The following is a 26,903-nucleotide window of genomic DNA, read 5'->3' as shown; positions in this document are numbered from 1 at the left end:
CACTCTGGCGCTGCAAGTGCTCCCCGGCCTGCGAGACCATGGACGGCCCACTTCCAAGATCAGTTCTCAGGAATTCAACGGCTCCTAATGTCTGGTGGTCAGGCTAGAGCGCACTACAAGCCGAATTCCACGGATAGATCCTGTGGCACACGTGTAGATTGTTCGCCTGGTCCTATGGTAGCCGTAATGCGCTAAAGGAAAGAGGCCGAGAGATGGTTCAGCGGAAACGTTGATGTCCAGTCGCCGCCACTTGGCCACAGATGGCCAAAGACATGTAAGCTTAGGGCTTGGCATCTGTCCAGAAAGTCAGGACAGTCTAGGAGCAGAGGTAATAAAGTTCAAGCTAAAAGCAAGGCCTGCAGCATGTCGACGGAGTCACGGAGCACAGACTGCCTTTTAGCACGGGGCTAGGCCCAGTGTGATTGCTCGCTGCTCAGTTGCGGCTGCTGACGAAATGGTCGATGATGGCACACCCACTCAGATGCAGCAATAGACCCACCATATCAGACTTGTCAGTGGCGGGAGGAAAGAGAAGAGTACGTGAGTGAGAGAGCCCGAGCGGGCGGATGTGCGGATGTGGACTGTCCACGTTACGTGTTCTAGTTTGTCCAGCAAAGCCAGAACCGCATTGTTAGGTGAACGCTGGAGATTCTGCAGACAGAGATTGGTGGTCTGGTGAAAGGATACCGCTGCCGCCGTTCCAGGGCAGCCGCAAGCTGGCTCCTTTGCCCACCCGCCGCCCCTGGATGACTGAGCGGGTAAAATGAAGCCAGTCCAGGCCGGCCCTTCCAGGCTAAAGTCGGTAGTCTGGCCGTGGGAAACGGCGTGCTAGACGGGACGGGTAAGACTCTGTTGCGAGCAACCATGGGTTCCCCAGAGTGTCTAACCGCTATGCCGAATGAGGTTTCCGGGTATGGGGTAGGCAGTTGGTGTTGCGTTTTGGCGTCTGACATGCCTGGGTAGCACAAGGACGTTGGTAGAAGTAACGATGCAAGCAAGCAGCCGTGTGATTGCCATCTGGTGGGGGTCAGCTCCAGAAGGCAAGGTGCCGGGGTGTGCAAGGGTCGATGTCGACGGACGGGCATGATTGGGCCTCTTGCACAGAGTGCCCTTCGGAAAGTTGGAAGCGAAGGTAAGATTTAGCCCATTCTTGTTGAGTGTCTTGACCGGGCCAGGCAGCTCCAGTGTGATCACTTGCACCGCCCGATGAGAAGCGCAGGCAGGCAGGCCCTTGGGTAGTGCAGGGCGCTATGCGAGACCTTGATGGAAATTGCCCAGCACTCGAATCGTGGCCAGGAACAAGCTCGACGAGCCACTAGCCCGGGGGGAGAGGAGGCGGCGCATCGGAGCTTGGAGCTGCATGTGGATTACGGAGCACAAGGCTTGGTTGGTAGGGGTGGGGAGCTCTTCTGTGTACGGCACTGTACCGTGCATGCAGGTTGCTTCTCTGGGGGCGGCCGTCTACCTCCATCGCCGTCGAGGTCACGACGGACTGGTGATGTGACCAACCCGTCCCATCCTTCTAGAAGCCTTCCGTGGCCGTGTCTTGTCTTGTCCTGTGCGGCCTGGTCCCAGGAGTGACTGGTCAGCAGGACTTGGCCCCGGCGTGGTCGAGTCTGATGACTGCCGCGGCGATCACTGCGGTTGGGTAGGTGTGGAAGCGGGCGGGCTGTCAGGCAGTCTGGGTTGTATGGGTTGGGTTGTATGGCTTGTGTGGCTCTGCCGGAGCGAGGAATGACGTCTCGAGGCGGGCGTTGCCGTGATGGCACTGGAGGCCGCGCAACAATGCCTGGAAGCGGCAGACAGGATTGTTACGGTTGGGAATAGGGCTGCATTGTTGCAATACCAGACATCGGGCGAAGATGGGGTCTCCCCCTAGGCTCTCTTCAGCTGCGTGCCTCCTTCCTCGGTCAACGTAGACGAGGAGGACCAGACCACCAGCCGCTAGACGGACTGCCTGCTGCATCGCGTCGGCCAGTTGCAGGGAGCTCTCCCAAATTGGGGTGCGGTACATCTGTCGGCGAGAAGTACCACGCTTTGTACCCAGGTATCTGCAGTGTGGGTCCCCAGAAGGGGTCATCGTTGACGGTGATTGGGCCATCTTGGAAATCGTAGGCTGTCCTTCCTTCCGCGATCACACACCATGCTCCAAGAGGCAGCAGCACACCTCGGATCCATTCGTGCTGGCTACTGCTGCTGCTGCTGCTCCTGCTGGCTGCCGTATATTACAATAGACGGTGCCTCTCCTCCCCCCTGCCTTTCCATTGACATACCTGGTACCTACCTTGGTGCGTCTTGAAAGGGCCGAGTCGGACTCGTGGTGGGCGCATGCATGGCACCGATATCATCTGCCCATGACGAGTCGTATGATGGAAGCGCAAGTCGAGAGGCTACTGATATTGTGCACTATTGCATTGTCATCTCATCTTCAGGAGCCGTGTTATAGTACGGGCGGGTTATTTCTTTGCCCCAATCCTTGACGCGTCCCTGCCGGTACTTTGCCTATGAGACGGCCAGCCGAAGGTCAAAGGTCCCATGTCCATTCCCGCATCTCTCTCTCTCACTGCATTCGAGAACGTGCATCGTCATCTCAAATAAGACATCGACGAGCAATTCTGTACTGCTAGGACAGCCTCGGCATCTTGAAGGGGGCGGGAGGGAGTGGTGGGCAGCGGCATCGCGTCCGCGTTCCGGAAGCCGGCTCGACCAAGGGGCTCCTGGTTGAAGCAGGGACGGGCGGGCCATCTCTCACCGAGGCATTTGTGCACGCACAACAGATAGTGCTGTGCTCAGGCCCGAATCGATGTATGCAACACGGGGAGAGGAAGATACCGAGTGGCCAAGGCCATGGCAGTAGGATAGTCTACATGCCGGCCAACAAGGCAGACAGACAGACTTGGGGCAGCTTGCGCTGACCGATAGTGAGTGGATTTGCGCGCGGTCTCCGTGCCCTCGGGGCCATGTCCGTTCTAAGCAGGTGGTCTAGGCAGACTGGGTGCTCGCTTTCTCTGCCTCCTGGAGCCCCCCCTGGGAGCCTGGACTGGGCTGGACTGGATCTATGGGATGTCGGAGAGGTGAGCCTTGTGAGCCTGGCGGGCCCGGCGAGCGAGGTGAGTGGCGGTGGCCCTAGCAGGCAGACAGACGCCGACGGGAATCCAGACGCGCGACTAATAACTAGGCACATGGAATGGGACACGTGAAAATGAGACATTGCTCGAGCGTTGTTGACGTTGACACGCGAAGATCCTTCGAAAGCCCCTTCTCCGAGGCGGCCTGGAGCACTGTGCATTGCTGGCGTCGGAGCCGAAGATTGGCGTTGGCAACTGTGAACCTTGGGGCGTCTGAATGCAACACAAGCCTACGATGGGATGTAACTCCAGATTCGATACCGAACATCAGCCCCCCCGACGTCCTGCCCACCCTTGGACGGCAGACCTGCGATGCATCCAGCATGAGGACCTGCTCACACAGTTCTGCGTGTTCTCCCCTCCACCCAGAATCAGAGCCAGGTTGACGAGACTACGGCCGCAACGAAAACCGAGGAGACGACGGACACAGCAAAATGCAGGAATTGGGCCAGATCGGATTGGACGCCGGTCGATGGTGGTCAGAGCAGCGATGGCTACTCCCGTGTCACCCACTGCCCCCTACCGGGGCGTGCCTGGCCGCACAGGCGACGGCTCGACGGATGGGCGGCCGGCATGGGCTCAGTTCACATGTCTCTTGTCTCCGCGTTGACGATTCTTGACAGTCCAGGCTCATTTGCACAGCAGGGCCGCCTCTCCACATAAAAAGGGTACAATGGTGGGCTGGACTGCTGCACGGCCGCATGTATCGCGGCGCCTCAGGTACTTGAGCATGCACAGACTGGGATCACTAGTCATGTATCGCCCAGGCATGGAGTAGCTTCCCCACCCCGCTCCACCCGGGTCCCAAGGGTCGTCTCCCCCTCCCTGGCTGGCCCTCTCCCTGTGCTCTCCGTGCCCTTTCTGCTCTCCCTGGGCCCCCCCTGCACCCCATGTTGGTTGCGTTTTCTGATCGGACACACAAGCACCAGGCACACAGGCATTGACCTCTGTGCACGCTGTGCACTCGTATGCAGTGGGCCGTCTCGCCAGGTTTCCGTTTGATCACAGTCCCGTTTACCGCAGCACCCCTCTCGCCCCGCCTGTCAGGCGGAGCTGGGTGTGCACAGAGCGCAGCAGACGGAGCTGATCTGATGTGTCTATCGGTTTGTCAGTCCGACTGACTTACTAACAGCCAGCCAGTCTGTCATCAAATCAGTCGGTATGCACGCACGCATTGCAGGCACGCACCGTAGCTCTGGGCTACTGCGGACGGAGCACAGCATCTGGAGCTGGGTCCCCATCCCTCATCTCTTGATTGACTCGGGGCCTCGACTCCAGCACTCCAGCAGCCCTCTGTGGTGGTTTCAGCCTTGGCCCAACCTTGTTCTGCTTTACCGAGTCCGACAGCCTCTGAGAAGCATTTTGTGCAGCGACTGCGATGCTCTCTGTTTCCTCTCCTTATGTGTTTCTCTCTGTGCATGTGTGCGTGCGTGCTCGCGTTCGTGTGCGTGTGTGTGTGCAGGTGAGGGAGGTGCACACCCAACCAAGCAATATCAGACAGACATCAAGACTGCGTGGCCAGCCACGTCTGCAGTTCGCGGTACGGTAGACTACTGTGCATCCGTACGTGCTTCGCCCTTGTACCCGCGTACCGTTCCCTGGCTCAGATATTCCATCCGGACAGCCAAACGCAGGTGTGGTCGACCAAAGCGGAAGGAACATTATCGCAAGCCGGGACTCTCGCGAGGTCATCCCTGCAACCTGCCACAACCTTCCACACCCTGCTCTACCCTGCTCCACCTGCACCTGGCCCTCGCGCCTGCACTCGCACCTTCTGCACCCTGCCCCCTGCACTCTGCCCCCTGCACTCTGCACCCTGCACCTTGCAACCCAACGCCGCCTTTCGAATCGCGGCCCCATGTCCCTCCCGTCGACACTACCCAAGATCCTGGCATGCATCTACAAGTACGGAGTCCAGCACGGTACCGCACTACAACAGTACGCCCAGTACGGATGCTCTGTCTGGACATGGGACAGAGCCTGGCCGAGCCCGCCCCTCACCGTTGAGGGTCAATCACGATCTCCCCTGGCCTACCCTTCGTCGGTCTCTGCCATGACGATTCCCTTGTCGGACCCAGACCAGGCGCGACATCATGGCCAGCCAGCCAGCCAGCCATCCATCCATCCATCGACGGTCGACTGCAACGACCACACACCTCTGTGCGGCGCAGGGCACCCTGACGCTGGAATTCAACCCACCAACTGCCATCCAGCCTGGTGTATGCTCCCTCCATCCCTCCCTTCCAACGCCTCTTCTCGTCACTGGCCGCGCCGCGCCGCGCCTTTCTCGATCAAGAACGCGCGGGTGCTGTGATGGGGGTCGGTGATCTTCATTGGGACGGGGTCTACTGGTCGGCGTTGCTGCTTGATCGAGACAAGGCTCGCTTCCTCACCGACTGCCCTGCATCGAAAGGGGCGGAGGTCGCCATTCTTGCGACAGAGTTCCCAAATTGCGACGCCCACACTGGCGCAAATCATAAATTCGCAGCGCTGCTAAGATGAGCTTCTCCGGAGAAAAAAAAGCGGGCTGAGCCTTTTCAGGTTGCAAGCCATCCGCTTCGGCAAACACGGTTTGCAACACTCCTCGACTGCCAGGCACCGTGGCACCCACAACCCCAAGCACGCCAGCGGCGAAGCACAGAGTCGCTACTGTAGTATTTCCAGCAGCACGTTCGAGGCTACAGCACCCACCAAGCCACCACAGCACTCTGGCGCTGGCAGGGGGGCTACCTCTCGGACCCGACGTTTATCCCTCAGCCCTGGCTATGTCCCTGCAATAGAGTTGTGATGGCCGACAATGTTGTGCATCTGGCCTGCTGCGACGGACCCAGCGCTCGCGGATTCGTACAGTGCCGCAGTGCGAGGGCACTGGAGGTCCCCACGCTGGAGCACCACATAGTGCTGAAAGCGAGGGTCTCTCCGGCTTGACTTGCTCCACAGAGCGGACGAACCCGCGACAGGATTCTGATGGGTGCCTCGAGTGATGGAACCACAGGAGGCTTGCACGACGAGTCACTACCCGGGCCGTTGCGAATCTGCACCTGGCTTGGCCTGGCCCTTCGCCAAACAACAATAGAGTTCCGTCCAAACCTGCCACCGGGCGTGACGACTTGCGAGTGAACGGTTTCCCACTGCGAGATCTCCCCGTGCCTCGGAGCCACACTGTTGTCACATTACGCAATGTCACAAGATCACTCGGTATGACATTTCTAGTGCCACCTTGGAGGAAACACGGCGCACTCCTTGCGCCGCCGCTCCATTGACTCGAGCGCTTGAGCTCGGTGCGTGCCTCGTGCCGCAGCACAGATTGCTGGGATGTAATCACTTCACGACCAAACATTGTGGGGCAATAGCGCAGCAGGGGTCTTTGAGGAGCGGATGCTGTTCCAGCAGTCGCACCCACAGGGAACCTGTCCACTGCGCGTGCGACGGCAGCTGTGCAGCCGACTAGGAGATATCACACGTCTCTTTGACGTCGTTGGTGATGCTATACTGTCAAGGCCAACTGCACCATGCAGTGAAACTGCCAACGCCCCCCTCATAGTAGCGACATAACTGGCAATCCCGCAACGCCACAGTGTCACAGATAATGTCCCAATACAGGTGTAGTTTTTGCACCGGAGAGCGGAGGAAGCTCGACCTTCCTAGATTCCACGAACGAAGTTTTCGGACAGACAGGCCGAGATCGCCAAACCGGAGAGAGCTCGCTCCGTGTGCAAGATAGACGGCCTTCTCACACCCTCGTTGACGATACCATCTCATCTGTGTCCAACACGAGAGAAGACACACATCCGCCACACTTGAAACCTTAATTATCACTGTCCTTCGCCGCAGGCAAGTCTTCGGCCTCGTGACTGACCGGCCACCCGTGGGCCACCAGTCCTGCACGAGACGAGACAAGCACAAAACATGACCCCAGAGTCAACCACTCGAGGCTTCTCTGCACCGAGCGTTCTCTATTGCTGGGTCATGTTGAGCTCAACGTACGGCAGATTAGGTTCAGCATCGCACCAAGAGGAACTTGTGGGCCTGTTTGGAGACCGCTTTAAAACGCCATATCACACGTCCAATCGCAGTCACACCGGAACTCCAGAGAGTGTGGCCTGCTAGTACGCCGTCGCCACAAACCTTCTGTTCGTCTGGTCGCTCGCCAAGAACAACCAAGCCCGCCTTCCGTGATAGAGTTCGTGTGAGCCTCATGAACCTGCTAACGAAACGCTAAGAACCGTTGGATGTTTCTAAGCTAGCACTTCCTGGCTGTCAAAAAAAGCTTTGATAAATATAGGCTTGACAATCGTTTGGTCACACATCAAAAGTTTCACGATCGCTAGCAGCGAACAATATGGGAAACCAGTGCGACGGACCCTGAATCGAGGGGTGCGGAGGAGCTCAAGACAGCTCCTCCCAGCTCTGACGTCGTGCGCACGTCCCCGGCGTGATGGTGTCGAATGCTGCTTCAATCTCTCAGGGGAATCCAGGCCCGTCCAGATCAACAGTAGTTCCAGGGTCACTTGCAATCACATTGGCGATGCACCCGTGGGCCGTTGCACATGTTCGGATCTCTCAGCAGTTAGCCTTTGCTTCCCGGGCCTTACCCCTGGCGAACGCGGCTGCAACATCCACTGCGCTCTGGCCCTCGGCGCGTTTTGAGGCTCTGGAGCATAGTCGCCCTCATCACCTGGTCACGAGAGCAGCGATTTCAATGGAATTCGAGCGCACAGCTGCCCATCATGAAGTTTTTGGTCCCGTCCGACACCAAAAGGGGGAAATGAGGTTCTCGGGAGATGATGACATGGACGCAGTCGTTATGCGTCGTGAGCGCACAGCGAATTCCAGAGGCTGCCAAATGTCACTAAAAGTGTTAGCACTTGTCCTAAGTAGGGCGAGGCAGGCTACTTGATAAGCCACATCCCTGCAATTCTGGTGCGGCCAAGGTGGCTTCGGACTGCTGGGCTGAACTTCCGCTCCAGCCTGGTCCTCTATACAGATATTGCATCACGACCGGCAAGATCTCCTGGCAGGGTCTCTGTGCAGCGGCCACCAGGGGCAAGTCCATCATGGATCACGGCCTGCTGACCCAAGGGAAAACCTGTCTGCGACATATGGACACGGTGAAGACTGAATCCTTGCCTACGAGCTGGAACCTCTGGCTCCTTTCAAGGAGTTGCCACTTTACTATTTTCTCGCGTGTTGCCTTTCTATTTGTAGCATCCTCAAGACTGCAGTAAAAAGGGGTTGAAAGGCGTTCTCGACAGTTCAGAACAACGGTGCTGCCATCTGACGACATTGGGGCTGCAGGGGACGTGGTCTTGGACGATTTGGCCCCCAAGTCCCTCGCGATGGATGCAGCGCACATGGTTAGATACCAATACCGTCTCAAAAGGATTCTGATGATCGACGATGCCTGCATCATGTGCATAATCACCACCTACCTACCCAGGCCCACCGGCAGATACACGTCCATGTCAGCCACTTGATCGGCAGGTGCACCGACATACGGTTCATCTTGATACCAGTACGCTCCAACAATTGGACATTGTTGGTCCTGCACTCGTGCTTCTGTTATGGCCGAAGCGGGGCAGAAGGAGAAGTCAAATGACGGATTCCCCCATACTCAAAGCGGCACTTCGATGGTTGGTCTTGATACTGGGCTGCGATCGAGTGCCGCCCGCGGCATCCGCCCCGGTGGGCAAGGCGCCTACTTCGCTGATCTACCCATATTCAATGGTACCGTGCCGCAGCAACACCTCCCCAGTGCCTGCATGCCCTTCATTAGGCGTGGTGCGCAACACGGTCGTGCAGTAGTCTCCGGTACATTGCACTGCTTAGCACGCCGCTGTGCCCTGGGGGATAGCTTGCACAATATCAGCATAGAGCAACCACGACGTTCCATTCCCGTCAGCTGCAGAGGTCGTCTTGACCTGTTCGCCAATTCTGCGGTGTTACGGGCCAAAAAGCAGTCTGTCCACATGGGGAGCATTCGAAAGCAGAACCCGCTGCCACCATCTGCAGGAAGTGTGCCAGGGTGGCCCCTCCAAGGGCCGCTCTCGCGCAGCCCAGAGGCCAGGAAAGTGGCCCCGTGGGTCCAGGCCTGTCTTCGGACGTTCACCTTTCTAACTTGCGACATGTCGTCTACAGAGACGCTGTCAAGAAGGCATGCGCCTGCAGTGTATTCCGGCGTGTTGCCGCAGTGGTAAAGTTGAACCTTGTCCCTGGCCCTCACACTCTAATAATCCTCTGAAATCAACGTTACGCGTCTATTGCTTCTGGAGATCATCGCAGCCAAGGCGGCAAGCTCCAGGTTTTACAACATTCGACAAGTGGAGAATAGCCGCTCTGTACGAGATGCGGACCCGTCACAACCCACCGCGCATGCGACTTCGGCCGGCAAATGTTAAAGCAGGAGAATTACCGCGAATGGTCAAATACCCGCGCTGTGATATTTGTCGACCTGGAAGCCCAGCCGCACACTGGCCAGACATTCATCGATTAACGCAAGGAGCAAGATGGCACTTACTACCCGGAGGCGCTTCCGTTCAAGGCTTGCAGGTTTTGTCACGAAGGCTGGGATGACTCAATGATGTCGGAAGTACCTCGCAAATGTCGCCCACATGTGTGTCGTGGTTAGATCCGTGAACGCAGGCCTGACAGCGGCCTCTGGGTTGCCCATTTGGGGAGGTCAGTCCCCCATGACGACTTGCTCGTGTCCCGCAATTGGCTGGCTGCATTGCTCACACCTCTTCGCTCACTGCCTCTCTAAGCCGAGGTGGGTGCTGATAGAGCTGGGGAACCATTACATCTGGAGTCAATCGATCCACTGGCCTCACGGACATCAATTTGCCCGTCTTTATCGATCGCTTCACCTCAGCTTCCTCGTCTTTAATCGGGGCTCTCGCGACCGACCGGCGTGCACCCACTGCGCGCCAAGCGGCAACGTGGTATTTGGAGCTGTGATATTTAGCGATTCCGATGGGCTCCTTGGTCTGGTCTCGGTTTTTGTTCATTGACATCTGGGTTGGCTTGTCGACGTGCTCAAGCGCATAAGTATGCAATATAACTGTTTGAGAAGTCTTTCATACAGGTGTTGTTTTAGACGCTGGCAATGCAATTTCACAAACCCCAAAGTCGAGGTCACCCTTATAACGACCGTCTTAAGAGCCGAGTGCTAGATATATGGAACAAGGTTTGACTATTGCTTTACCCATTACTTGATTTTGCGAGGCAGAGGATCCTTGAGATCAATGAAAACGGCATCAATGTGTTTTGCCTACACTGCATCCCTGGGGCACCCCTGACCGGCACCCCTGCCCTCTATTCCCTTGAGAAAACAGCCGCCCACACTCTTGATCAGCCCCCCCCCTGGTCTCTAGCAATCTCGTGAACCGATTTCTGCTTTGCCCTGGCCCCCATGCCCGCACACCATTCCCCCTTCGATCTTTTATCGGCCGTCTCGTCCAACGGTCCCTCGACATTTTACGGGTCTGCAGCCTCGCAGAGCTTGTCGGAGAATTTTGCTCTAATCAGATACCCTTGCTGATGTCTACCACCTACATGGTCCGGGTATGCTGCGAGCTTGATGAGGTAAAAAAGCAGCTTTAGCCCTCTTGGACTGAGGACCACTAGGAACCTGGGAGGGAACCTGGGTATCAATCACCTCTCTGTCCCCCAAGTACCGTCCTCCTGCGCTTCCACTCTGTTTCTTCAACGAGGCAGGGCCTGATCGATCGATTCCATCGAGTCGGAGAATTCGACAGTGGTCGTGCCAATCTGTTCAGACGGTCTGCTCAATGACCTTGGTGTGGTCCAAGCCATGGGATGCTGTGTCTTGCATCTCTTGCGACCCACAATAGTCCTTGTGCAAGATGGTCGACACTAGCCAGGAGTTCCTTGATCCTTCGGCAGAGCATTTCGAGGAGGACGGCACCCGTTGGCTCGTCCGATGATACTTTACAAACTCTATCCTCGGATGCCCTAGTACCCTGGTGGGAGCCCCTGGACCGATACGTGATGAGTCCCACTATTGTCCTCATCCTCGGTCAAATATCTTGGGCACCTATCCGCTCAGCTATGCGTCAAGCCAATCTGGCAACATGCCAGCCCCATCGCACTTTTGGCCGAGGATCCAGCTGGAAGTCGGGCATTCTGAGATTTGGCCGGTGAGGAACAACTTTGTCTGCGCGGAAGCGAGAGTCAGTTGCTGTGATGTACCTGGTCCGGCGCGATACTTCGTGGGTGGGCTCACGTTGTATTCCACATGCCGTATCTCGACTAACATCCCCCCCCCCTGTTGCCTACCTGCCAGATCGCCGCCGCCGCCTCCATCTCCTTCCCTGTCCGGCTGCATGTACATAGAGATACGTACTGTACTGCGGTACAGCTCTCCATTCTGTGCACTAAACGGTCCACCCTCACAGGCTCATCACCTCCCGGATATCCACTGTGAGGCCCCTCAATCCCCTGACCTTGGCCGTTCGTCGCCCTTCGAGAGTCCCCATCGACCCTGATCCAACCCCAGGATAGTGTGCCAGTGGCTCTCATAAAACGTCCCCCTCCGCATCTACCGTATCATTTCATACAAGTACCACTTGCCCTGCAACCCTACGACCATTGTTCACTCGATTCTAACTTCATCTTCGTTTCGTCTGTTGAGCCCGTTCAACTTCTTCTTGTTTCAGTAGCTGGCTGAGCGCAGTCACGGATCTGGAACTCATCAGTCATTGACTCCGACGGCCTGGAAGGGTCACACCGGGCGTTTTGGCCGTATTGCTCGAGTTGGCATCTCTTCGAACTTAACTGGCCACCAGCAGCCGGGGCGACGAGCACTTGAACGACGTGCTTTGATCCTCCGCCGTAACCACAGCGTTGATTTCTTGTCAAGAAAGGAAAGAATCTAGCAATTTCTGGGCGAGATATGTTCCCATGTGCACCGCAACATACGCAGTCACCATGGCAGAGTTGAAGGAGCCGGCGCACAACAGCCTCTGGTACGCCAGCCCGGTGCAAATGCCAGCGAGCCGTTCCAGTCACGCCGTGGATGCAGGGCTTTCGAATCCAACCTCAGCGTCACCCCATTCAGGACGACCGAGACAAGGCGGCTGGGGCAGCGTGGACCATCACCAGCAGTATCCCTCATACAGCCGCTACTCCCAGGACGACACCAACGACCCATACGACAGACACCAGCATCCCTCCTTGTCCAGCCATCAGAGTTTCCCCAACCTCAAGCGGCCCTACTCGGCGACAGAGCAGCCTCCGTACCAGGAGATCGTTCAGGACCTACGAGACGATGGCTCGAAGCTCGGCGTGGGGCATGACCACAAACTGCTCTCGTTCAGGAAAGTCCCGGACAAGCACACAATCCTCGACCATCATGGTCGCATGCAACAGTTGGAGCTGACCGCTCAACTACATGGCATGTTCTTCCTCTCCGAGATGCCAACGACCAACAACGACGGCTCGGTCATGCAGCCGGAGCTCACTTGCTACCGGCGAAACCTTTTCCAGGTCAGCGGGTCGCTGATCACCCCGAGGGGGCAAATCTCTGTCATAACAGAGACGGGAGAGACAGCGCCAGTCAGCAGCACAGAGGTAACCATCTCCTCGATTGAATCGGTGGATGGACACCCAGTCCGACTGATAGTTATTCCGTGGAAAACACCACCGCCAAACTCGCCAGAAGTCACCCAGGCGCCAGACCAGGAACCAGCCTCGCTACCATTGATTCCGTTCCAGGACGATGGTTCCGACGCAGACGGGGAATACGCAGTGTATCCCATCGGTTGGCGGCGTCTGCAATTCCGAATGTGAGTAGACAGATCGCGCGACGACTCCCTTCATGGCAATTTACTGACCTGGATCTCGACAGTGCGACGGCCAACAACGGCAGGAGGAAGGAGCTTCAGCAGCATTTCGTGGTTCACCTGAAAGTCATGGGCACATTGGCAAATGGAACCAAGGTCGTGCTGACGGAAGCCGCGACCGCGCCAATCGTGGTGCGAGGACGAAGCCCGCGCAATTTCCAAGCGAGAAAGGAGATCCCACTCCTGGGGTCCAGCGCTGGGTCCCGAGGTCAGGCTCTTGTGGAGACCGGGCTGGGCATTGTTGCTGGGCCTCTGGCGATCAAGCCGCAAGAAGTGAAGGCGAGGCCCCTCAACATGGAGCTGCCGCGCACAGCATTCACGTTCAACGCGCCCAAGTTGCCGGCGAGCCCCATGACTAGCATGCGATCGAAGTAAGTTCAGTGATGTTTTGAGACTGCTCCAGGACTGCCTTTCTGTACTTCTGATGACCGCCCCCGGCCTGGGCCGGCGGGCTTCGTACCTCGAAGAGCGCTGTGTGCTGACTTGCGTCTAGCTCTTACCCGACAACCTGGAACCCATCGATGCCTTCTTCAGGAGCACCAAACTATCCCGCGACAACAATAGCATCCGATCCCTACCAGAAAATGCCCCTCTCAGGGACATCAGCATACTCGGCTGAGCCGCAAGACATGCAATCTCACATGCCCACCTCAATGCCTTCCATGCAGTTGTCCATGGTTTCGAGCGACCAACCGGGGCAGCAGCAGCAACAGCAGTCAGCGGCATCTCATCAAGTACCGCCAATTAGGACACAGTACGCCTCCTACGTTCAGAGCTCGAACGCTCCTCCACCTCTATCTGTGTCTTCGACTGCGAACAGCAGCCTGAGCGTGCCTCGGTACGTGGACGACAGCAATCCGCGACCAACGAAGAGCCCTCGACATCCGTCCATCCACGCGGGATCGATATCAAGCACGGAGTCGTCTGGCGAATACCGATACGGGCCACCATACAGCGCCATGAGCACCAACTCTGCCGAAATCAGCCCCCAGACCTCTCAGCACGCCTCATATTCCACATCGCATGGCGGCGGAGGCCACGAAACCAGCGCTGGGGCTAATACCCAGTCTTCAAGCACGATCCCTCCACCCAGGGACTATTTCCCGCCTTCGACATCCTGGACGACGACTGCGGGCGAATCAAACGCACCTACGTATACAAACGGGGACCACCGGTCTTCGTACCCATATTCGGCGGACCAGTACAAGACCGCAGGAGGTGTGAAAAGTGATCCGCACGCTCCTCCAACCCCTGTCTATCCTGGACAGGCGATGAGCCATTACTCGTGGAACACGTCTTGATGGCGTTAGGATGCGGGTTTACTGGGAATGATCTGGGCTTGATTCTGGACCGTTGGGGTCCGAGGGGCCGCTTCATGACGAGTGTGAGCTGCACGCCAAGAACACCGACTCGAACCGACAGCATGACAGCAGCCCCAATACCGGCGACCAGTATTTCTGACCGGATCCGAACCACGAGCGCGATATACCCCGACACGATGCGACTTCTTCCCGTCCCTACCGACCGAACTTTTGTTGTGTATAATCACCCAGGGTGGCCTTGTCCAAAATGATTACGGATGGCTTAATGCCTTTGTGGAAAGCTTTAGGCGCGAACGAGGGGAGGCAGGCGTTTGGGAAGCATTTCCGCGTTTTTCAAGTTCTAACTGTTGTGCGACCTTTCATGTCACTTATTTTGATGCCCGCATATCTTTTGCTTCTTTATTATTCTTTCCCAATTCCATAACCCATACCGATACCACTTTTCTGTCTTCGAACTCGAACGATACCTCTTTCTCCCGAGCCACGGCCCTCCAAAAGAGCCAGAGAGAGGGGACGACGGACGGAACCACAAAACGCAAGCACACGCGCACACACATCAAAAGATAACCACATGGAGTTGCATTGTTCTTCGGCCTCGAGAGCAAGTATGGGACGATATGGTCCCCCTCATGTGTGGGCCCAGCTGGCATGATTCATATGCATGTTCAAATACCCTATGATAGAGAGGGCAAACGGGGCGGGCGGGCTGAGGAGAGTTCGACGGCTTTTTGCTCTTCTTTACAATTTATTCAGGCCTTGGTATTTATTTAGGTGGAGTGGGAGGGTTTGTTCCGATTTCTCGCCTCGCTTCTTTTATACACATATACATGTTTTGATCATCCTCGGGCCGAACATTTGGTTTTCTTCGTTATCTTTTATCTATGCAGGGGCTTGGCTGCGCTTGCATTTCTTTATTTATCCCACCTGGACCCAGAAGCGGGCAGAGAGACACAAGGCGAGAGAGGATGGGGGGATGAGCTCAGGAGAAGGTGGGAGAGGGGATGTCACCGAGTGAAAGGGGCGGCGGGCCTTGGTCTCTGGGAACAGCGTGTGTGTGTTTGTACGACGTAACTGGGCTGGCGGGGAGGCTGAAGACTGCTTGATAAACCATATCTCTCTTGCCATACTCCTGCAGAGGGCACAGGCAGAGAGGGAGGCGAATTTTACCGAAAAATGAATTGAATAATACCACTTCCAGCACCCTCTCTGTCGCTTGAATCTCGCTCCTCCTTCGTCGTTGTGCTTTGGATCTCGCTCCTTCATCCTCCCCTTCATCTGCTGCGATGTCCATCTACTGTGACGCTTCTGAGGCGCATCCCGCGCAAGGCACCCGCACAGGCTTCGGGTGAGGCCACCGACGGTCACAGAATCCCAAGCACGAGTCGGCCCTGGGAAGGGAACCGTAGCATCGAGGAGGGCCCCCGACAAGCCTCGGGGGCTGGGTGGGTGTGTGTGCGAGTCCGCCGCGATGCGTGCAGCTGCTACATGTGACGAGTGCCTCGCCCCTTCGTGGGGAAAAGGCAAACGGGGGGTCCAGTCCAGTCCAGAGCAAGATGCCGACTCCAAAAATATCTCCCGCCCGCGAGACGGGTTGACGGACAGACGGACCTGACGGACAACAAGATGGGACAAACGGACACAGACACACAGACAGACAAGGCAAGGCAAGGCAGGCAAAAGGACTACACACAGTATGTGGGGTGCGATGATACACTTTCCCGTGATCCCGGGGCACATGGCACACATGGCACAGTAGCAGGCGGAGAATTTTCACCCCAGGTGATGGACGGATGACCCGCATGCATGAAGGGCCCCATGTAAACAGAGGGAAGGGAGGATTGATCTCCCTTCGTTCTCGTTCTTCTCTTCGCTCTTCTTTTGGTTTTTGCTCGAGCGGCCCGGCCAATCCGGCTGTGTTCGTCTGATGGGCAGCGCACGCGCGCACGCACGTACATAACATACATACATACATACACACGCAACGATACAAGAATAACAGGGTTGGACTGGGGGGGCGGGGGAGGAGGAGGGGGGGGGCACAGGATGACGATGATGATGCGAGTAAGTTGGCCACCGGGCTCGAGGGTTGCACGATACCGTTTTGTTTTGGAGACTGTCAGAGATGGGATGAAGGGAAGGGGGGATGGGTCGTGGTGGGTGGAGTGACATGCCCATCTGCGTAGATGCCTGTGTTCTTTCCTTTGATCTGTCATGGATGGAGGGGACCGGGGGTGGAGCACTGGAATGAAGGCAGGTAGGTAATCAGGTAGCCGGGTAGTGAGTGAGGGAGGACGGTAAAGGACCGGGGGGGGGGGGAGTGGAGGCCGTCGTCTTGGAACGTTTCCTGCTGCTGCTACTACTGTGTGACTGCCACCTGAAGGGGCACCATAAGGTTCGTACGACAAGGTGTCAAAGCGAGCTGGACCCGTGGTGGTTGCGAGGTGCGACGCCAGGCGGAGGCGGGAGGAGGAGGAGACTGGCTGGGGCTGCTCTGCCTGCTTGCTCGTGAGCGGCCGCCCGTTTCCAGGAGCGCGGTACTTGGTATCTGGGGAGGACATCGCACCAAGCTGTAGTGTACACAGTAGCTGTCGTGGGCGGGGCAGGGGAGGGGTTGCAGATGGCGATGCTACGATGCCGCGGTGGAAGGCTGTCCATGTTTTGTTCTGAACCTTGCATGTCCGGTGCCTCTAGGTTTCGACCGAGTGAGGTGCTTTGATAGTCACCTGCGGTATAGTGACAACGAGGTACGACGACGACCCCCCAGCTGTCAAACAGCCGCGCCAGCTGGCGGAAAAACTGCTTATGTAATAACGCCGAACCACATGGAAGATACATCCCAGTCCCGCCTGGCCGGCTCCGCGATCCCCTCTGCACCTCACTAACGTCCTGGCAATTCCCTGCACGACAAGGATCAAGCATTCAGCCTCAACAACCCCCAAATACTGAGATTGCAACTCCTCGCTCATACGAGATAAATGCTTGCGCAATAGGACGGACCAAACTTCCGAGATATCACTGCCCAAATCCGTGCTACTTCCGCACGAAACTTGATATCCTGGAATCTTAGCCTCTCGCAATCGCAGCAATAATAATAACATCACACACACTATCGCGTGGGGCGGAAATCATCCACCGCGGCCATGTTCGAGGTTCCCAACGCGAAGAGGTAGGTACGCCGGCAGACCCTTGGCATTGAGCCCGACGGCGGGAGATTGCGCATCGATAGTTTGACTGACCGGTTTTCGACTGCAGGGTGAGGCGCGATGAACTCTACGGCTCATCCTCGGACGGTGGTGATGACCAAAGCGAGCATGGCGTCGAGGACGCAGAGGAGCGCGCCAGGCTGAACGAGCGGCTCTCGAGCATGCTGGGCCTGGACCTCTCCGCCCCGGAGCCAGCGCCGGTGGTGCCCGGACAGGGGCCGGACGCGGCCGAAGACGCCCATGAGCACGACGAGGGCGGCGCCGCGGGAGGAGGCCAGGCGGAGGGCACCCACGAGGAGGAGTTTGAGTTCCGGCTGTTCTCCACCGCGGCCGGGGCGGCCTCGGCGCCGGCAAAGGTGGTGCTGAGTGCCTCCGACGACGAGGACGCCGCCAGGGGGGACGGCGCTTTCGTACAGCCCGTGCGGCCGCAGAGCTACTACCTGGCCGGGGAGGCGACGCCCGAGGAGCAGGAGAGGTACCGCTGGGCCGCGGTCACGGCCGAGGACGTCGCCGCGGGCGCGAGCAAGCGGGCGTGGGGCCTGGAGAGGCCATGGCGGGTTGTCAAGATCTCGCTTTCCTCGAGGAAACCACCGAGCAGAACTGCCGGTCTCGTCGCTGGGGCCACAACAACCAGTGATGACACAGCAGAGGATGGGCCCAAGCGGAAGAGGCCGGGCAAGAAACGGAGGATAGCTGTGAGGATCAAGGCCAGGGCTGAGAAGGAGAGGCGGGAGGCTGAGAGGGCGAGGCGGGAGGCGGAGGAGAAGCAGAAGATCTCCAAGGAAGAGCACCTTCTAGAGAAGAAGAAGAGGCTCAACCGGGAGAAGAAGCTGAAGCGGAGGGCCAAGGAAAAAGAGAAGAAGTTGGCTGCGGGAGAGAAGGTGCCCGAGTCCGAAGCACCCTCATCGCCCCGGTCGGAGTAGGTGATGTTGTCCCTACAATGTCACAAATCACCAAGAGGCATCTAGTACCTGTCTCTCCGAGTTGGACCTGGCCCTCATCTTGCCTCTACATCGTCGCGGCCTTGGGCGATTTGAGGCCCCATCTGATGCGGCCAGGCGCACGCAAGCCACAACTTGGCCCGTGCACCGCCACACGTGGCACCTCCCCCGGGTTTAGACTTTGAGCTCTAATGCGACGGCGACGTTTCGTATTCCCAGAGACCTCTCTTCCATCCGGGACTCACTCCCTGTTCTCGGTGCAACCATTGAGGCTCTGCAAACTAGAGCAAAGGCCGTCACACACAGCAGCCTCCTCTATTCCCGATCCCGACTCCGACTCCTGCCTTTGTCGGCAAGGGTGGTGCGCGCCGCGTGGGAAATCCACCACCTTCGCCTTGGGTCACGGACCGACTGACTGCGGACATTCAACCTTCGCGATGGCCGACGACACTCCCCTGGCCTCGCTGTCTCTGACACATGTCTACTATGTGAGTAAATCACCCAACCGGCCGTCCAATTGATTGACCAACGCGTCAATCGTCTGCTGCGGGCAGCTGTAGCTGCAGCCTCGTCAAGACCCTCGGCCCAACCCCCCACTCCCCCCCCCCAACCCAGCCCAAGAGGCGAAGACGAACACCAAGCTAACCATGCCGCCTCGCGACGCGCACACAGGACCCCGAAGACAACATCTCGTACCTCTGCGCCTGGCTCGCCCTCGTCCCGCAGGCCCTCTGCATCGTCTACGTGACGCTGATCTGGTCGACGCGCGAGGCCGAGGTGGCCCTCATGTTCGCGGGCCAGCTGGCCTGCGAGGCGGCCAACTTTGTCCTCAAGCGCCTCATCAAGGAGGAGCGGCCCAGCCGCATCCACAGGACGGGCAAAGGCTACGGCATGCCCAGCAGCCACGCGCAGTTCGTCGCCTTCTGGGCCGTCGCCATGGCGCTGTTCCTCCTCGCCAGGCACACGCCCAGCTGGACGGACCACGGGTACGGGCCGAGGTCGGCTTCGGTGGACGGGCAGGGCGGTGGTGCTCGTGGTGGTTCTGGGAATGGGAACAGAGACACTAGGTCAGCACGGCGGACCAGCAGCTGGGGCCAGGACTGGGTCATGGTGGAGAGCTACGCCCACCGCCCCTGGTCGTACGCGGAGCGCGCCGCCGCGGCCGTGTTCGTGCTGGGCGTCGCCGCCCTCGTCGCCTGGAGCAGGGTCTACCTCGGCTACCACACCGTCAACCAGGTCCTGGTCGGCTTCCTGGCCGGCGCCGTCTGCGCCGTCGCGTGGTACGCAGCCACCGCCGCCGCCAGGGGCTACGGCCTGCTGGCCTGGGCCCTCGAGTCGCCCGTCGCGAGGGGCCTGCGGGTCAGGGACCTGGTCGTCAGCGAGGACCTCTGCCAGGCGGGCTGGGAGAAGTGGGAGGACAGGAAGGGTGGTAGTGGTGGCGCTGTTGCTGCTACTCCTGCAAGTGCTCCTTCGTCGAGGAAGAAAAAGTAAGAGGCCGGCGAGAACGCTGCGGGCGTGACATTCATGATCAAGTAGAAAGGCTTCGTGTCACATATAAGTTTGCAAATCATACACATGTCACTCGGCAAAATGCAGGTCTTGCGTGCTCACTGTAGTGTGGTTGGTATCACAGTTTTTTGATTTGAATTCAGGCCGTGTCTTGCGACCAGGTGTGGTCTCTTTCAGGACGTGGCCAAAGCTACCCAAGGTGAGCTTGAGGCATATCCTCCAAGTGTGTCTGCTGCTGGTCTGCCTTCCCAGCTGCAGGACGTCCGCAAAAACGAATGGATGTTCTCGGCGCCATCAACATGCAGTGTTGCCCAAGGATATATCCCTCACTTTGTACATTGTACAGTGTATTTGTGTCCCCCCCACCCCCCAAGCTCCGTGTCATTCGTAGATCGTCCAGTCGAATGCCAATGAAAGAAATTGTACGCCTCACGTCAAGTGAAAAAAAATATCCGCAACGCCGATGCTCATGAATCTTGTCACACAATTCCAGGAACTTTTAGACAGCCGTTTTGTCTAATGTCCCAGGGTGGCTTTTGTTCGTTTTTGTGGGGGTAATAAAAAATACTGGTAGAAAGTAGGACACAGTCCGAAAGTACGCTAGACTGCGCGGCGTCTAGATCCATGACTTGTTCGACGGCACCGGTGTCGTCGCTGTACCGGCGTTTGGCCGCGGAGGCGCGTGCTTCTCGCCGTTGTTGCGGGCGGCCGGGTTGCTGAAGCCCACGCCCATGGGGCTAGGCATTCTTGTGGTCTTGGTTGAGGTGTTCCTCTGGGGAGTCTCCTGTGGAGTGTACACCGAGGAGCTCAAGGTGATCAGTCCATCCTGGTCACTCCCCTCGCTTCTCTCGCTGTCGGACTGCTCCTCATCGCTCTCAACCTTCTGGACCGGGCTCTCGCCCTTCGGCACCGGCGGCAAAGTCTTCATCCTCGCGTCCCTGGGATGCTCTCCTGGTGAACAGCGGTTCTGGCAGGACCTCCGGTTCCACGTACTCAGACTCGGGCCTGACTTCGGACTGCGCCAAGGGCGAAGGGCGCAAGACTGTTTCTGGCCTCTCGCTCTCCTGTACATCACTAGCCCTCGCGGGCTGGAAGTCATCCACATTGGAGAAGCGGATGCCGATTTGGACAGTGGCCGAGGAGACGATTGAAGAGTCCCTCTTGTGTCCCCGCCCGAGCCAAGGCTTCACGATGGGTGGTGGTCTGAAGGTGTCCCTCAGCGGCTTCGATGCCGCAGGTGCGTATGTCGTTGCGGGAAGGACCGCAGCAGGAGCGAACGGGTTGTTTGGAAATAGAGAATATGACTGTTTTCGCAGATGGGATGGCGACGTCTCAGAAGGTGCCTGAGTGGGCTCCGGAGCTTGTGGGATGGTAACCTTCGGGCGGAAGGTAGGGCTGCTGGGACTCTGTCCCTCTTCCGCATCAACAGCGCGCAGAAGCGTCGTTATGCTGTCCGACCTTACTCTGTTCTGGTCGTTTGTGCTGTTAACTGGGTGCAGGGCGTGAGTCGAGCCAGCGTCTTCCTCGTGCGGTTCGAACTTGGTCTTGTGATGCTCGTATTCTCCCAGATTGTGTCCGATGGAGGCGTTGTTCTGTGATCGCAGGAACAGATGGAGACCAGCGACCATGAGGCCATTGACGTTCGCCACGACAGAAGCGACCATGGACAGGTTCAGCTCCTGGAAGATTTGCTTTTTCTCGGTCAAGAAGGTGAGGCTGAAGAAGAATGGGATAATGAAACCCTGAAGGCGAGGTCAGACATTGGGCTTATCGATATTCATATGTCGATCACTTACGTTGGAGATGAAACCGAGGATCAGGTAGTAGATCATCCTCGAAGCTGCCATCCTCTCGGTAGGGTCGACCATGCGGCCCTTGCTCAATTTCACGAAAATTGTGATAATGACGAGCAGCAGCACGACGGACACACCCAAAAAGACTGCGAAAATACCCTTGGCATAAGGCTTCACGATCCACAGCAGAGATGCGAAGCAGAAGTCGGGAGCTCGGCTAATGGCCGCCACGAGGAGGGTCGCCAGCAAGAAAGTTGAGATAGTGCCGAGGCAGATTGCCACGGTCCATCTTCGTCGAGGAGAGAATTGCGACCTCAAGCCCCGCGCTGCCGTCTCGACTCCGAAAACAAGGTGAATATATGGTGCGATAAAGAGAGCTGGCTCCAATGTTAGCCCTCCCGTTTTCCTGGTACATGACGGACTCTCAACACTGCTTACCCGGCAACGTGAAGATCGCAACAACGGTGCAGCCACTGCTCAACAGGGCTTTCAGGCCAATCGATTGGGCGGCGGCGAAGATGATGCTCTGAATTGTAATGCCGAAAGACAGCACGAGAGGATAGACTTCGACGGTGTGAATGAAGAATAGGCCCGATGGTCTAGAAGGGGTCAGCGCGGGAAGACTCTTCATCTTAGGCTGCCAGACTGACGCATCGGATGATCTCCTGATAGCCCTCCTCTTGTATGTGTAGCAACCGTAGATGATTCCCATAGCCGTTGCAAAAGCCGCCAATGCGTTGAAGGAAGCCAAGATCATGGTCGACGTCCGGATCGACTTCGATGCCGCAAACTTGAAGCCATTCGAGATTGCCTGGGAGGCTTCTTTCGACACGTTGTAGTTCGAGGCTGCCCCGGAAGCGCCGCTCACGTCGGCGGACGAGGAGAAACCCTCGCCATACGGCGTAGCGTTCATGGTGGCGGTGTACCAGAACTGGCTCGAGATTTAGAGATTGTTGTACCTCGGAGAGGTTGATGGCGTCGAGCCGCGCGAATCTCCCCCGCGTTCGTCAAGTCATCGATACGATAATGAATGTTTGGATACACGATGGTATGGGTTGGATGGAGAAGATGGAATGGCACATCAAACAACAGTTGAGTAGGGTAGGGGAGGAAAATGAACATATGCTAAGGTGTCGAGCCAAAGAGGAGTGGATTTGCCATACAGGGGGGATAGTTCCCGCACCTCCCAAGGGCCTACGACGGCGAACCAGACGAAACAGACCCTGACCTGTTGTGGGCAGTTGGAGGGATGCAAGGGCAGGGACAGAGAGGATTCGCCAGTGGAGCAGGAGGCCGGCGACTGCACCCATAAAGATAGAGATCGCATGGGTGGTCCATAAAAAGAATGATTGCGCACAGGGACAGCACGGCATGTGTGGTGGGAGGAGGAGAAGTTGAACAGAGTTGGGCGCACCCCGGTCCTGGTGACGACTAACGAGGCCACCCGGGCGCGGACGACTGCGAAGCCGGGCCAGGGTGAAGAAGTGGTGCGGCCACTTAGCAGCAACCGTCGTGGGCCATATGATCTCAGCAACCGCGGACGACGGTGGAGGAGTTGGACATACAGGGGGCCAGGCCCTAGGGGAAGATCAATGGAAGCCGAACTAGAAGCAGAGCCCACACACCCGTGGGTGGGTGGACTGGAACTAAGCCTGGCCGAGCACGGGCAGCGACCCGTCCAGCCATGCCATGCCATGCCATGCCATGCCATGCCATGCAGCCAATGCAGGGCATGTAGGCGAGCGGACGAGGCGACAAGAGGGGACAAGACGTGGCAAGGGCCGATAAGGTTCGAGAGGTTCCTGTTGGCGTCGACCATGACTAGGGAGCCAGGGAAACCAGGAGTGGCCAGAGGTATCTCGTCGCCGGGAAGCTGCGAGGAAGCTACATGGAGTCACCGAGGGGCCACCAAGGTGCCACGCCCGAGCGGGAGCATCGCTTCGGACGTCTGTGACTGCATTTTGTCATGGGTGGCAAGGAAAACCTGCTGGAGGCTCCGGTAAAGGCCGGGGGAGGAGCCCATCAGGGTCGCGGGAGGGTGAGTCAAGCATTGAGGACGGGAAGAGATGAGGCAGTCATGATACACGCCTGGGGTTTCGCACTTGTCGGAATCTTGGGACGACGTTGAATTTGAGCTTGCGGCTGCACGCGCTAGGCCCCATTCTGGCGCGGATCGAACGCACCCGTGCGTGCTGGGCGTCAGAACGTCTGGCCCTGGACCCCTTCCCCACTCCCACCAGACAAGGGCCAGCATCCTTCTTTCCCTATCAGTGCCTCACTCTCCTCTCTCCTCCCGAGCCTTCCCTCTATTCCCTCTATCAGCGTCCGGCCACCAGTCCACCTACCCACTAATCCCCTGCCCAGCCCAGCCCTGCCGGCCAGCCGTTCAAGGCTCAGGTCCGCCACGGCGTCACCACCTCATCCTGCCCACTTGCTGAGTAACAATGCCTTGGCCTCGCCTTCACCGTGGCGACTGCGCCTGGCCCACCCCCATGGGCCTGTTCGTTTCTCAGTTCACGTGGGGAAACCCTCCGAAAGCCTACTAGAACTTGACAGATGGAGAGATTCTTGGATAATATTCGCCATCCCAGGACGTAATTGCAAGAAATTTCTAGAGCCCTTCCGATGGGCATGGATACACTCACAAGATATCTGTCACCTTTGATATCGAGAGCGTGCAGATCTGCCAGGCATTGGCTCATGAGTCGAACATCGCGCGTGTGCTCTTGGAACCAGCAACTTTGCAACGTGCCCAGGAGGCACAACCAGACTTTGCACGTGTACACAGGAGCCTAGCAATGGATCCATCTGCATGGGGCTATTTTCAGTCGTTTCTCGTGCCCGTTCTCGACAACGTCGTCTCAAAAGGAAACCTTGCGAGGTGCTGGCCGGGCCTATGATCTAGCCACACTCGTCTGCGCCCCGAGCCCCCAGAAACACTTTTCCTACTCTCCGTTCACTCGGTAGGGGCCACTCAGAGGTGCTATCAGCCTAGCGCAGCCTAGGGTGGCAGTTTTGAGGAACACCTCCTAGCTTGACACGCTCACCTTAAAGCCAAGCCCCACCCACGCCTGGGCCTCCTGCAGGGTCAATCCCTCCTCCCGTTTCTGACGTCGAATCGGCCCCTGTATCACAGCCTTGGAGAGACGAACGACGAATGAGAGCAGACCTCACAGCTTCATTCATCGCAGGATGGAAGCGAAGGCGCACGACGGCGCACCGTCCGAGTCGAATAGCTGCCCATCGCGCCGCCGGACCGTCCTCAGCTTCCAAGATCAGGTAGAGAGCGCCTTTCTGAGTTGAACAAACTCGACTCACAGGAATGAATGCTGCTCGCAACTGGGGAAGCAATTAAGCATAGCTTAGCTTCCGGTGCGAAGGGTCCAACGGCAGCCCGACTAAATTAATATCCGCGGCACCTTTCCCGAAGTGCGCCCGCCCGACCAAGTGACCGATCGAAGCCTCTCCCGTGCCAACGTCACTCCCCACATCCCACATTCCACTCACCTCCCAATACCCACACCCCAGCACCGTCTCATCACCTCGCCTCCCTGTTTCTTCCCCGGCCATCGAGCCCCTAGAATGCCTCAGTCTCGGCGTGGTCATCGAGGCCCCACAGTGGCAAGCAGCAGCAAGTAGCATCAGCAGCGAGAGGATTCTTCCACACGACATCTCGGCCTGGCTCTGGAACCTTCGTCATCCGAAATGACGGGGGCAAACCACGATCTGCGCCCATCGCTGCGGATGTGGCTCGCTACCGTAGCATCCAGGCGCCACGGCCGCGATCTAGGCACCTTGGGAGGATTCTAAGGCGTTCCCACGCCAGCCTCATCGCCAATCGAGCTTCTCATTGCGCAGATTTCGATGCATCATCATCCTTTCGCTCGTGGGGCTGCTGTCAACCCGGCATGCCGGCCCATTGGGTCCTCGGAGAGATCTGATAGCGGGGGAGCATTTAAGCCATGAACGTGGGCTGAGTCGAAGATTAATCTATTGCAGACACATCCGCCCGTCAACCGACATGAACAATGCCCCGAGCACGAGCTTGACAAGCAGCTGGATTCGATGTCAGGTGGCTCGCTGTGGGGACTGCGGTCGAACCCAACTCTTGCCAACCTGGATGGATGATGACTGTTCAGACCTTGCCTCTCATCCCTCCCAAGACAACTCCACGTCAATGCCGTGGTCCGAACTAACCTCATCCCAAGCCACGGCCGATAGGCCACGCGCAGGCCGCCCGTCCGAAGATCCCTTCGTCTGAAGACGGCCTTCTCCTGACTGCAGGGTGTCTCCGTCTTGCGTAAGGCTTCAGTGAGGAGTCACATAGCGTTAGAGATTCGCCATAACTTGCCTATCTAGGCCCACCACAGCATCTGTTCGTCTCACAAAGCCGGGTCAGCCTAGCGCGGAGGCCAATCGCTGTGCCTCGAGCGCAGGCGCACCCGCGGCACTCTGTCAGTTGCGCGAACATCTGGGGACACCCGTCGTTTCCGCATTTGATATATTTGGATTTCGGTCTTGTCATATCCAACCTACCCGGCGGCTGAATGATCACTGATGCAGATCGCGGGCCCCATCAGCCGCCCAACCGCTTGGGGGGACAAGCATTTCGTCTCGAATTCGGCCCGTTGAAAGCTAGATATCGTAACAAAAGAGAGAAAGGGTGGGTAAATCACCCAGTCTCTCCGTCTGAAGAACGAATGCTGCGTAGGAGCGGACGACGGGGTAGGGGACCGTGATCTGCCCGTCACCATCAGATCTGCGCATCTTCGTCTTTACCTGCCCTTCCTCAACGCTCACGGACGACACACGTGTCTCTCCGCATCTTCAATCAACCTTGGTTCCCCAGAGGCTAAGCCACCCGTCAAACAATCGTTCATTTGCCAGGCGGGCCTGCAAAAAAGGTCCCAGGAGACCTGATCCCGGCCAGGGGTGCCACAGCCGAAGGAAAGAGAGTTTGAGTGGGCGTTTCGTTTCGACTCTTACCATGGCCTTAGTACAAACCGTAACGCCTACGTCCTCCCGCAGCACCTCGACGCTGTCTCATTGAATTCTCTCTGTTTGAGATCCCCCGCGAGGCATTTGTGATCTCTCGTCTGTGTGGGTGCGGAGGCCTGTTTCATTTAGAATGGCCGCCAGTCTCTCCC

The 26,903-nt window shown here is 57.7% G+C and overlaps 5 protein-coding genes across 5 annotated transcripts; 4 read left to right on the top strand and 1 right to left on the bottom strand.

Moving 5' to 3' along the window:
• Positions 1-4,986: 4,986 nt before the first annotated feature.
• INS49_014829 (uncharacterized protein) lies at positions 4,987-5,442 on the top strand (the record flags this gene model as incomplete). Its single annotated transcript, XM_043175518.1, has 1 exon — positions 4,987-5,442. One exon carries the CDS (start codon positions 4,987-4,989, stop codon positions 5,440-5,442), a length of 456 nt encoding a protein of 151 aa, XP_043020475.1.
• Positions 5,443-12,074: 6,632 nt separating this feature from the next.
• INS49_014828 (uncharacterized protein) lies at positions 12,075-13,363 on the top strand (the record flags this gene model as incomplete). The annotated part of the gene is made up of 3 exons (XM_043175517.1): positions 12,075-12,112; positions 12,266-12,931; positions 12,994-13,363. The coding sequence occupies 3 exons, from the start codon at positions 12,075-12,077 to the stop codon at positions 13,361-13,363; spliced, it is 1,074 nt and encodes a 357-aa protein (XP_043020474.1).
• A 4,087-nt stretch (positions 13,364-17,450) lies between these two features.
• Positions 17,451-18,436, top strand: INS49_014827 (uncharacterized protein; the record flags this gene model as incomplete). Its single annotated transcript, XM_043175516.1, has 2 exons — positions 17,451-17,476; positions 17,563-18,436. 2 exons carry the CDS (start codon positions 17,451-17,453, stop codon positions 18,434-18,436), a joined length of 900 nt encoding a protein of 299 aa, XP_043020473.1.
• A 455-nt stretch (positions 18,437-18,891) lies between these two features.
• On the top strand, positions 18,892-19,945 carry INS49_014826 (uncharacterized protein; the record flags this gene model as incomplete). Its single annotated transcript, XM_043175515.1, has 2 exons — positions 18,892-18,942; positions 19,127-19,945. 2 exons carry the CDS (start codon positions 18,892-18,894, stop codon positions 19,943-19,945), a joined length of 870 nt encoding a protein of 289 aa, XP_043020472.1.
• A 634-nt stretch (positions 19,946-20,579) lies between these two features.
• On the bottom strand, positions 20,580-22,669 carry INS49_014825 (uncharacterized protein; the record flags this gene model as incomplete). Its single annotated transcript, XM_043175514.1, has 5 exons — positions 20,580-20,901; positions 20,957-21,705; positions 21,760-22,133; positions 22,195-22,355; positions 22,407-22,669. The coding sequence occupies 5 exons, from the start codon at positions 22,667-22,669 to the stop codon at positions 20,580-20,582; spliced, it is 1,869 nt and encodes a 622-aa protein (XP_043020471.1).
• Positions 22,670-26,903: the final 4,234 nt, after the last annotated feature.

Source organism: Diaporthe citri, assembly GCF_014595645.1.
Source record: "Diaporthe citri strain NFHF-8-4 chromosome Unknown scaffold_8, whole genome shotgun sequence".
Lineage (NCBI taxonomy): Eukaryota > Fungi > Ascomycota > Sordariomycetes > Diaporthales > Diaporthaceae > Diaporthe > Diaporthe citri.
The sequence above is the reverse complement of the archived record's forward strand: the minus strand, read 5'-3'. Positions and strand labels throughout refer to the sequence as shown.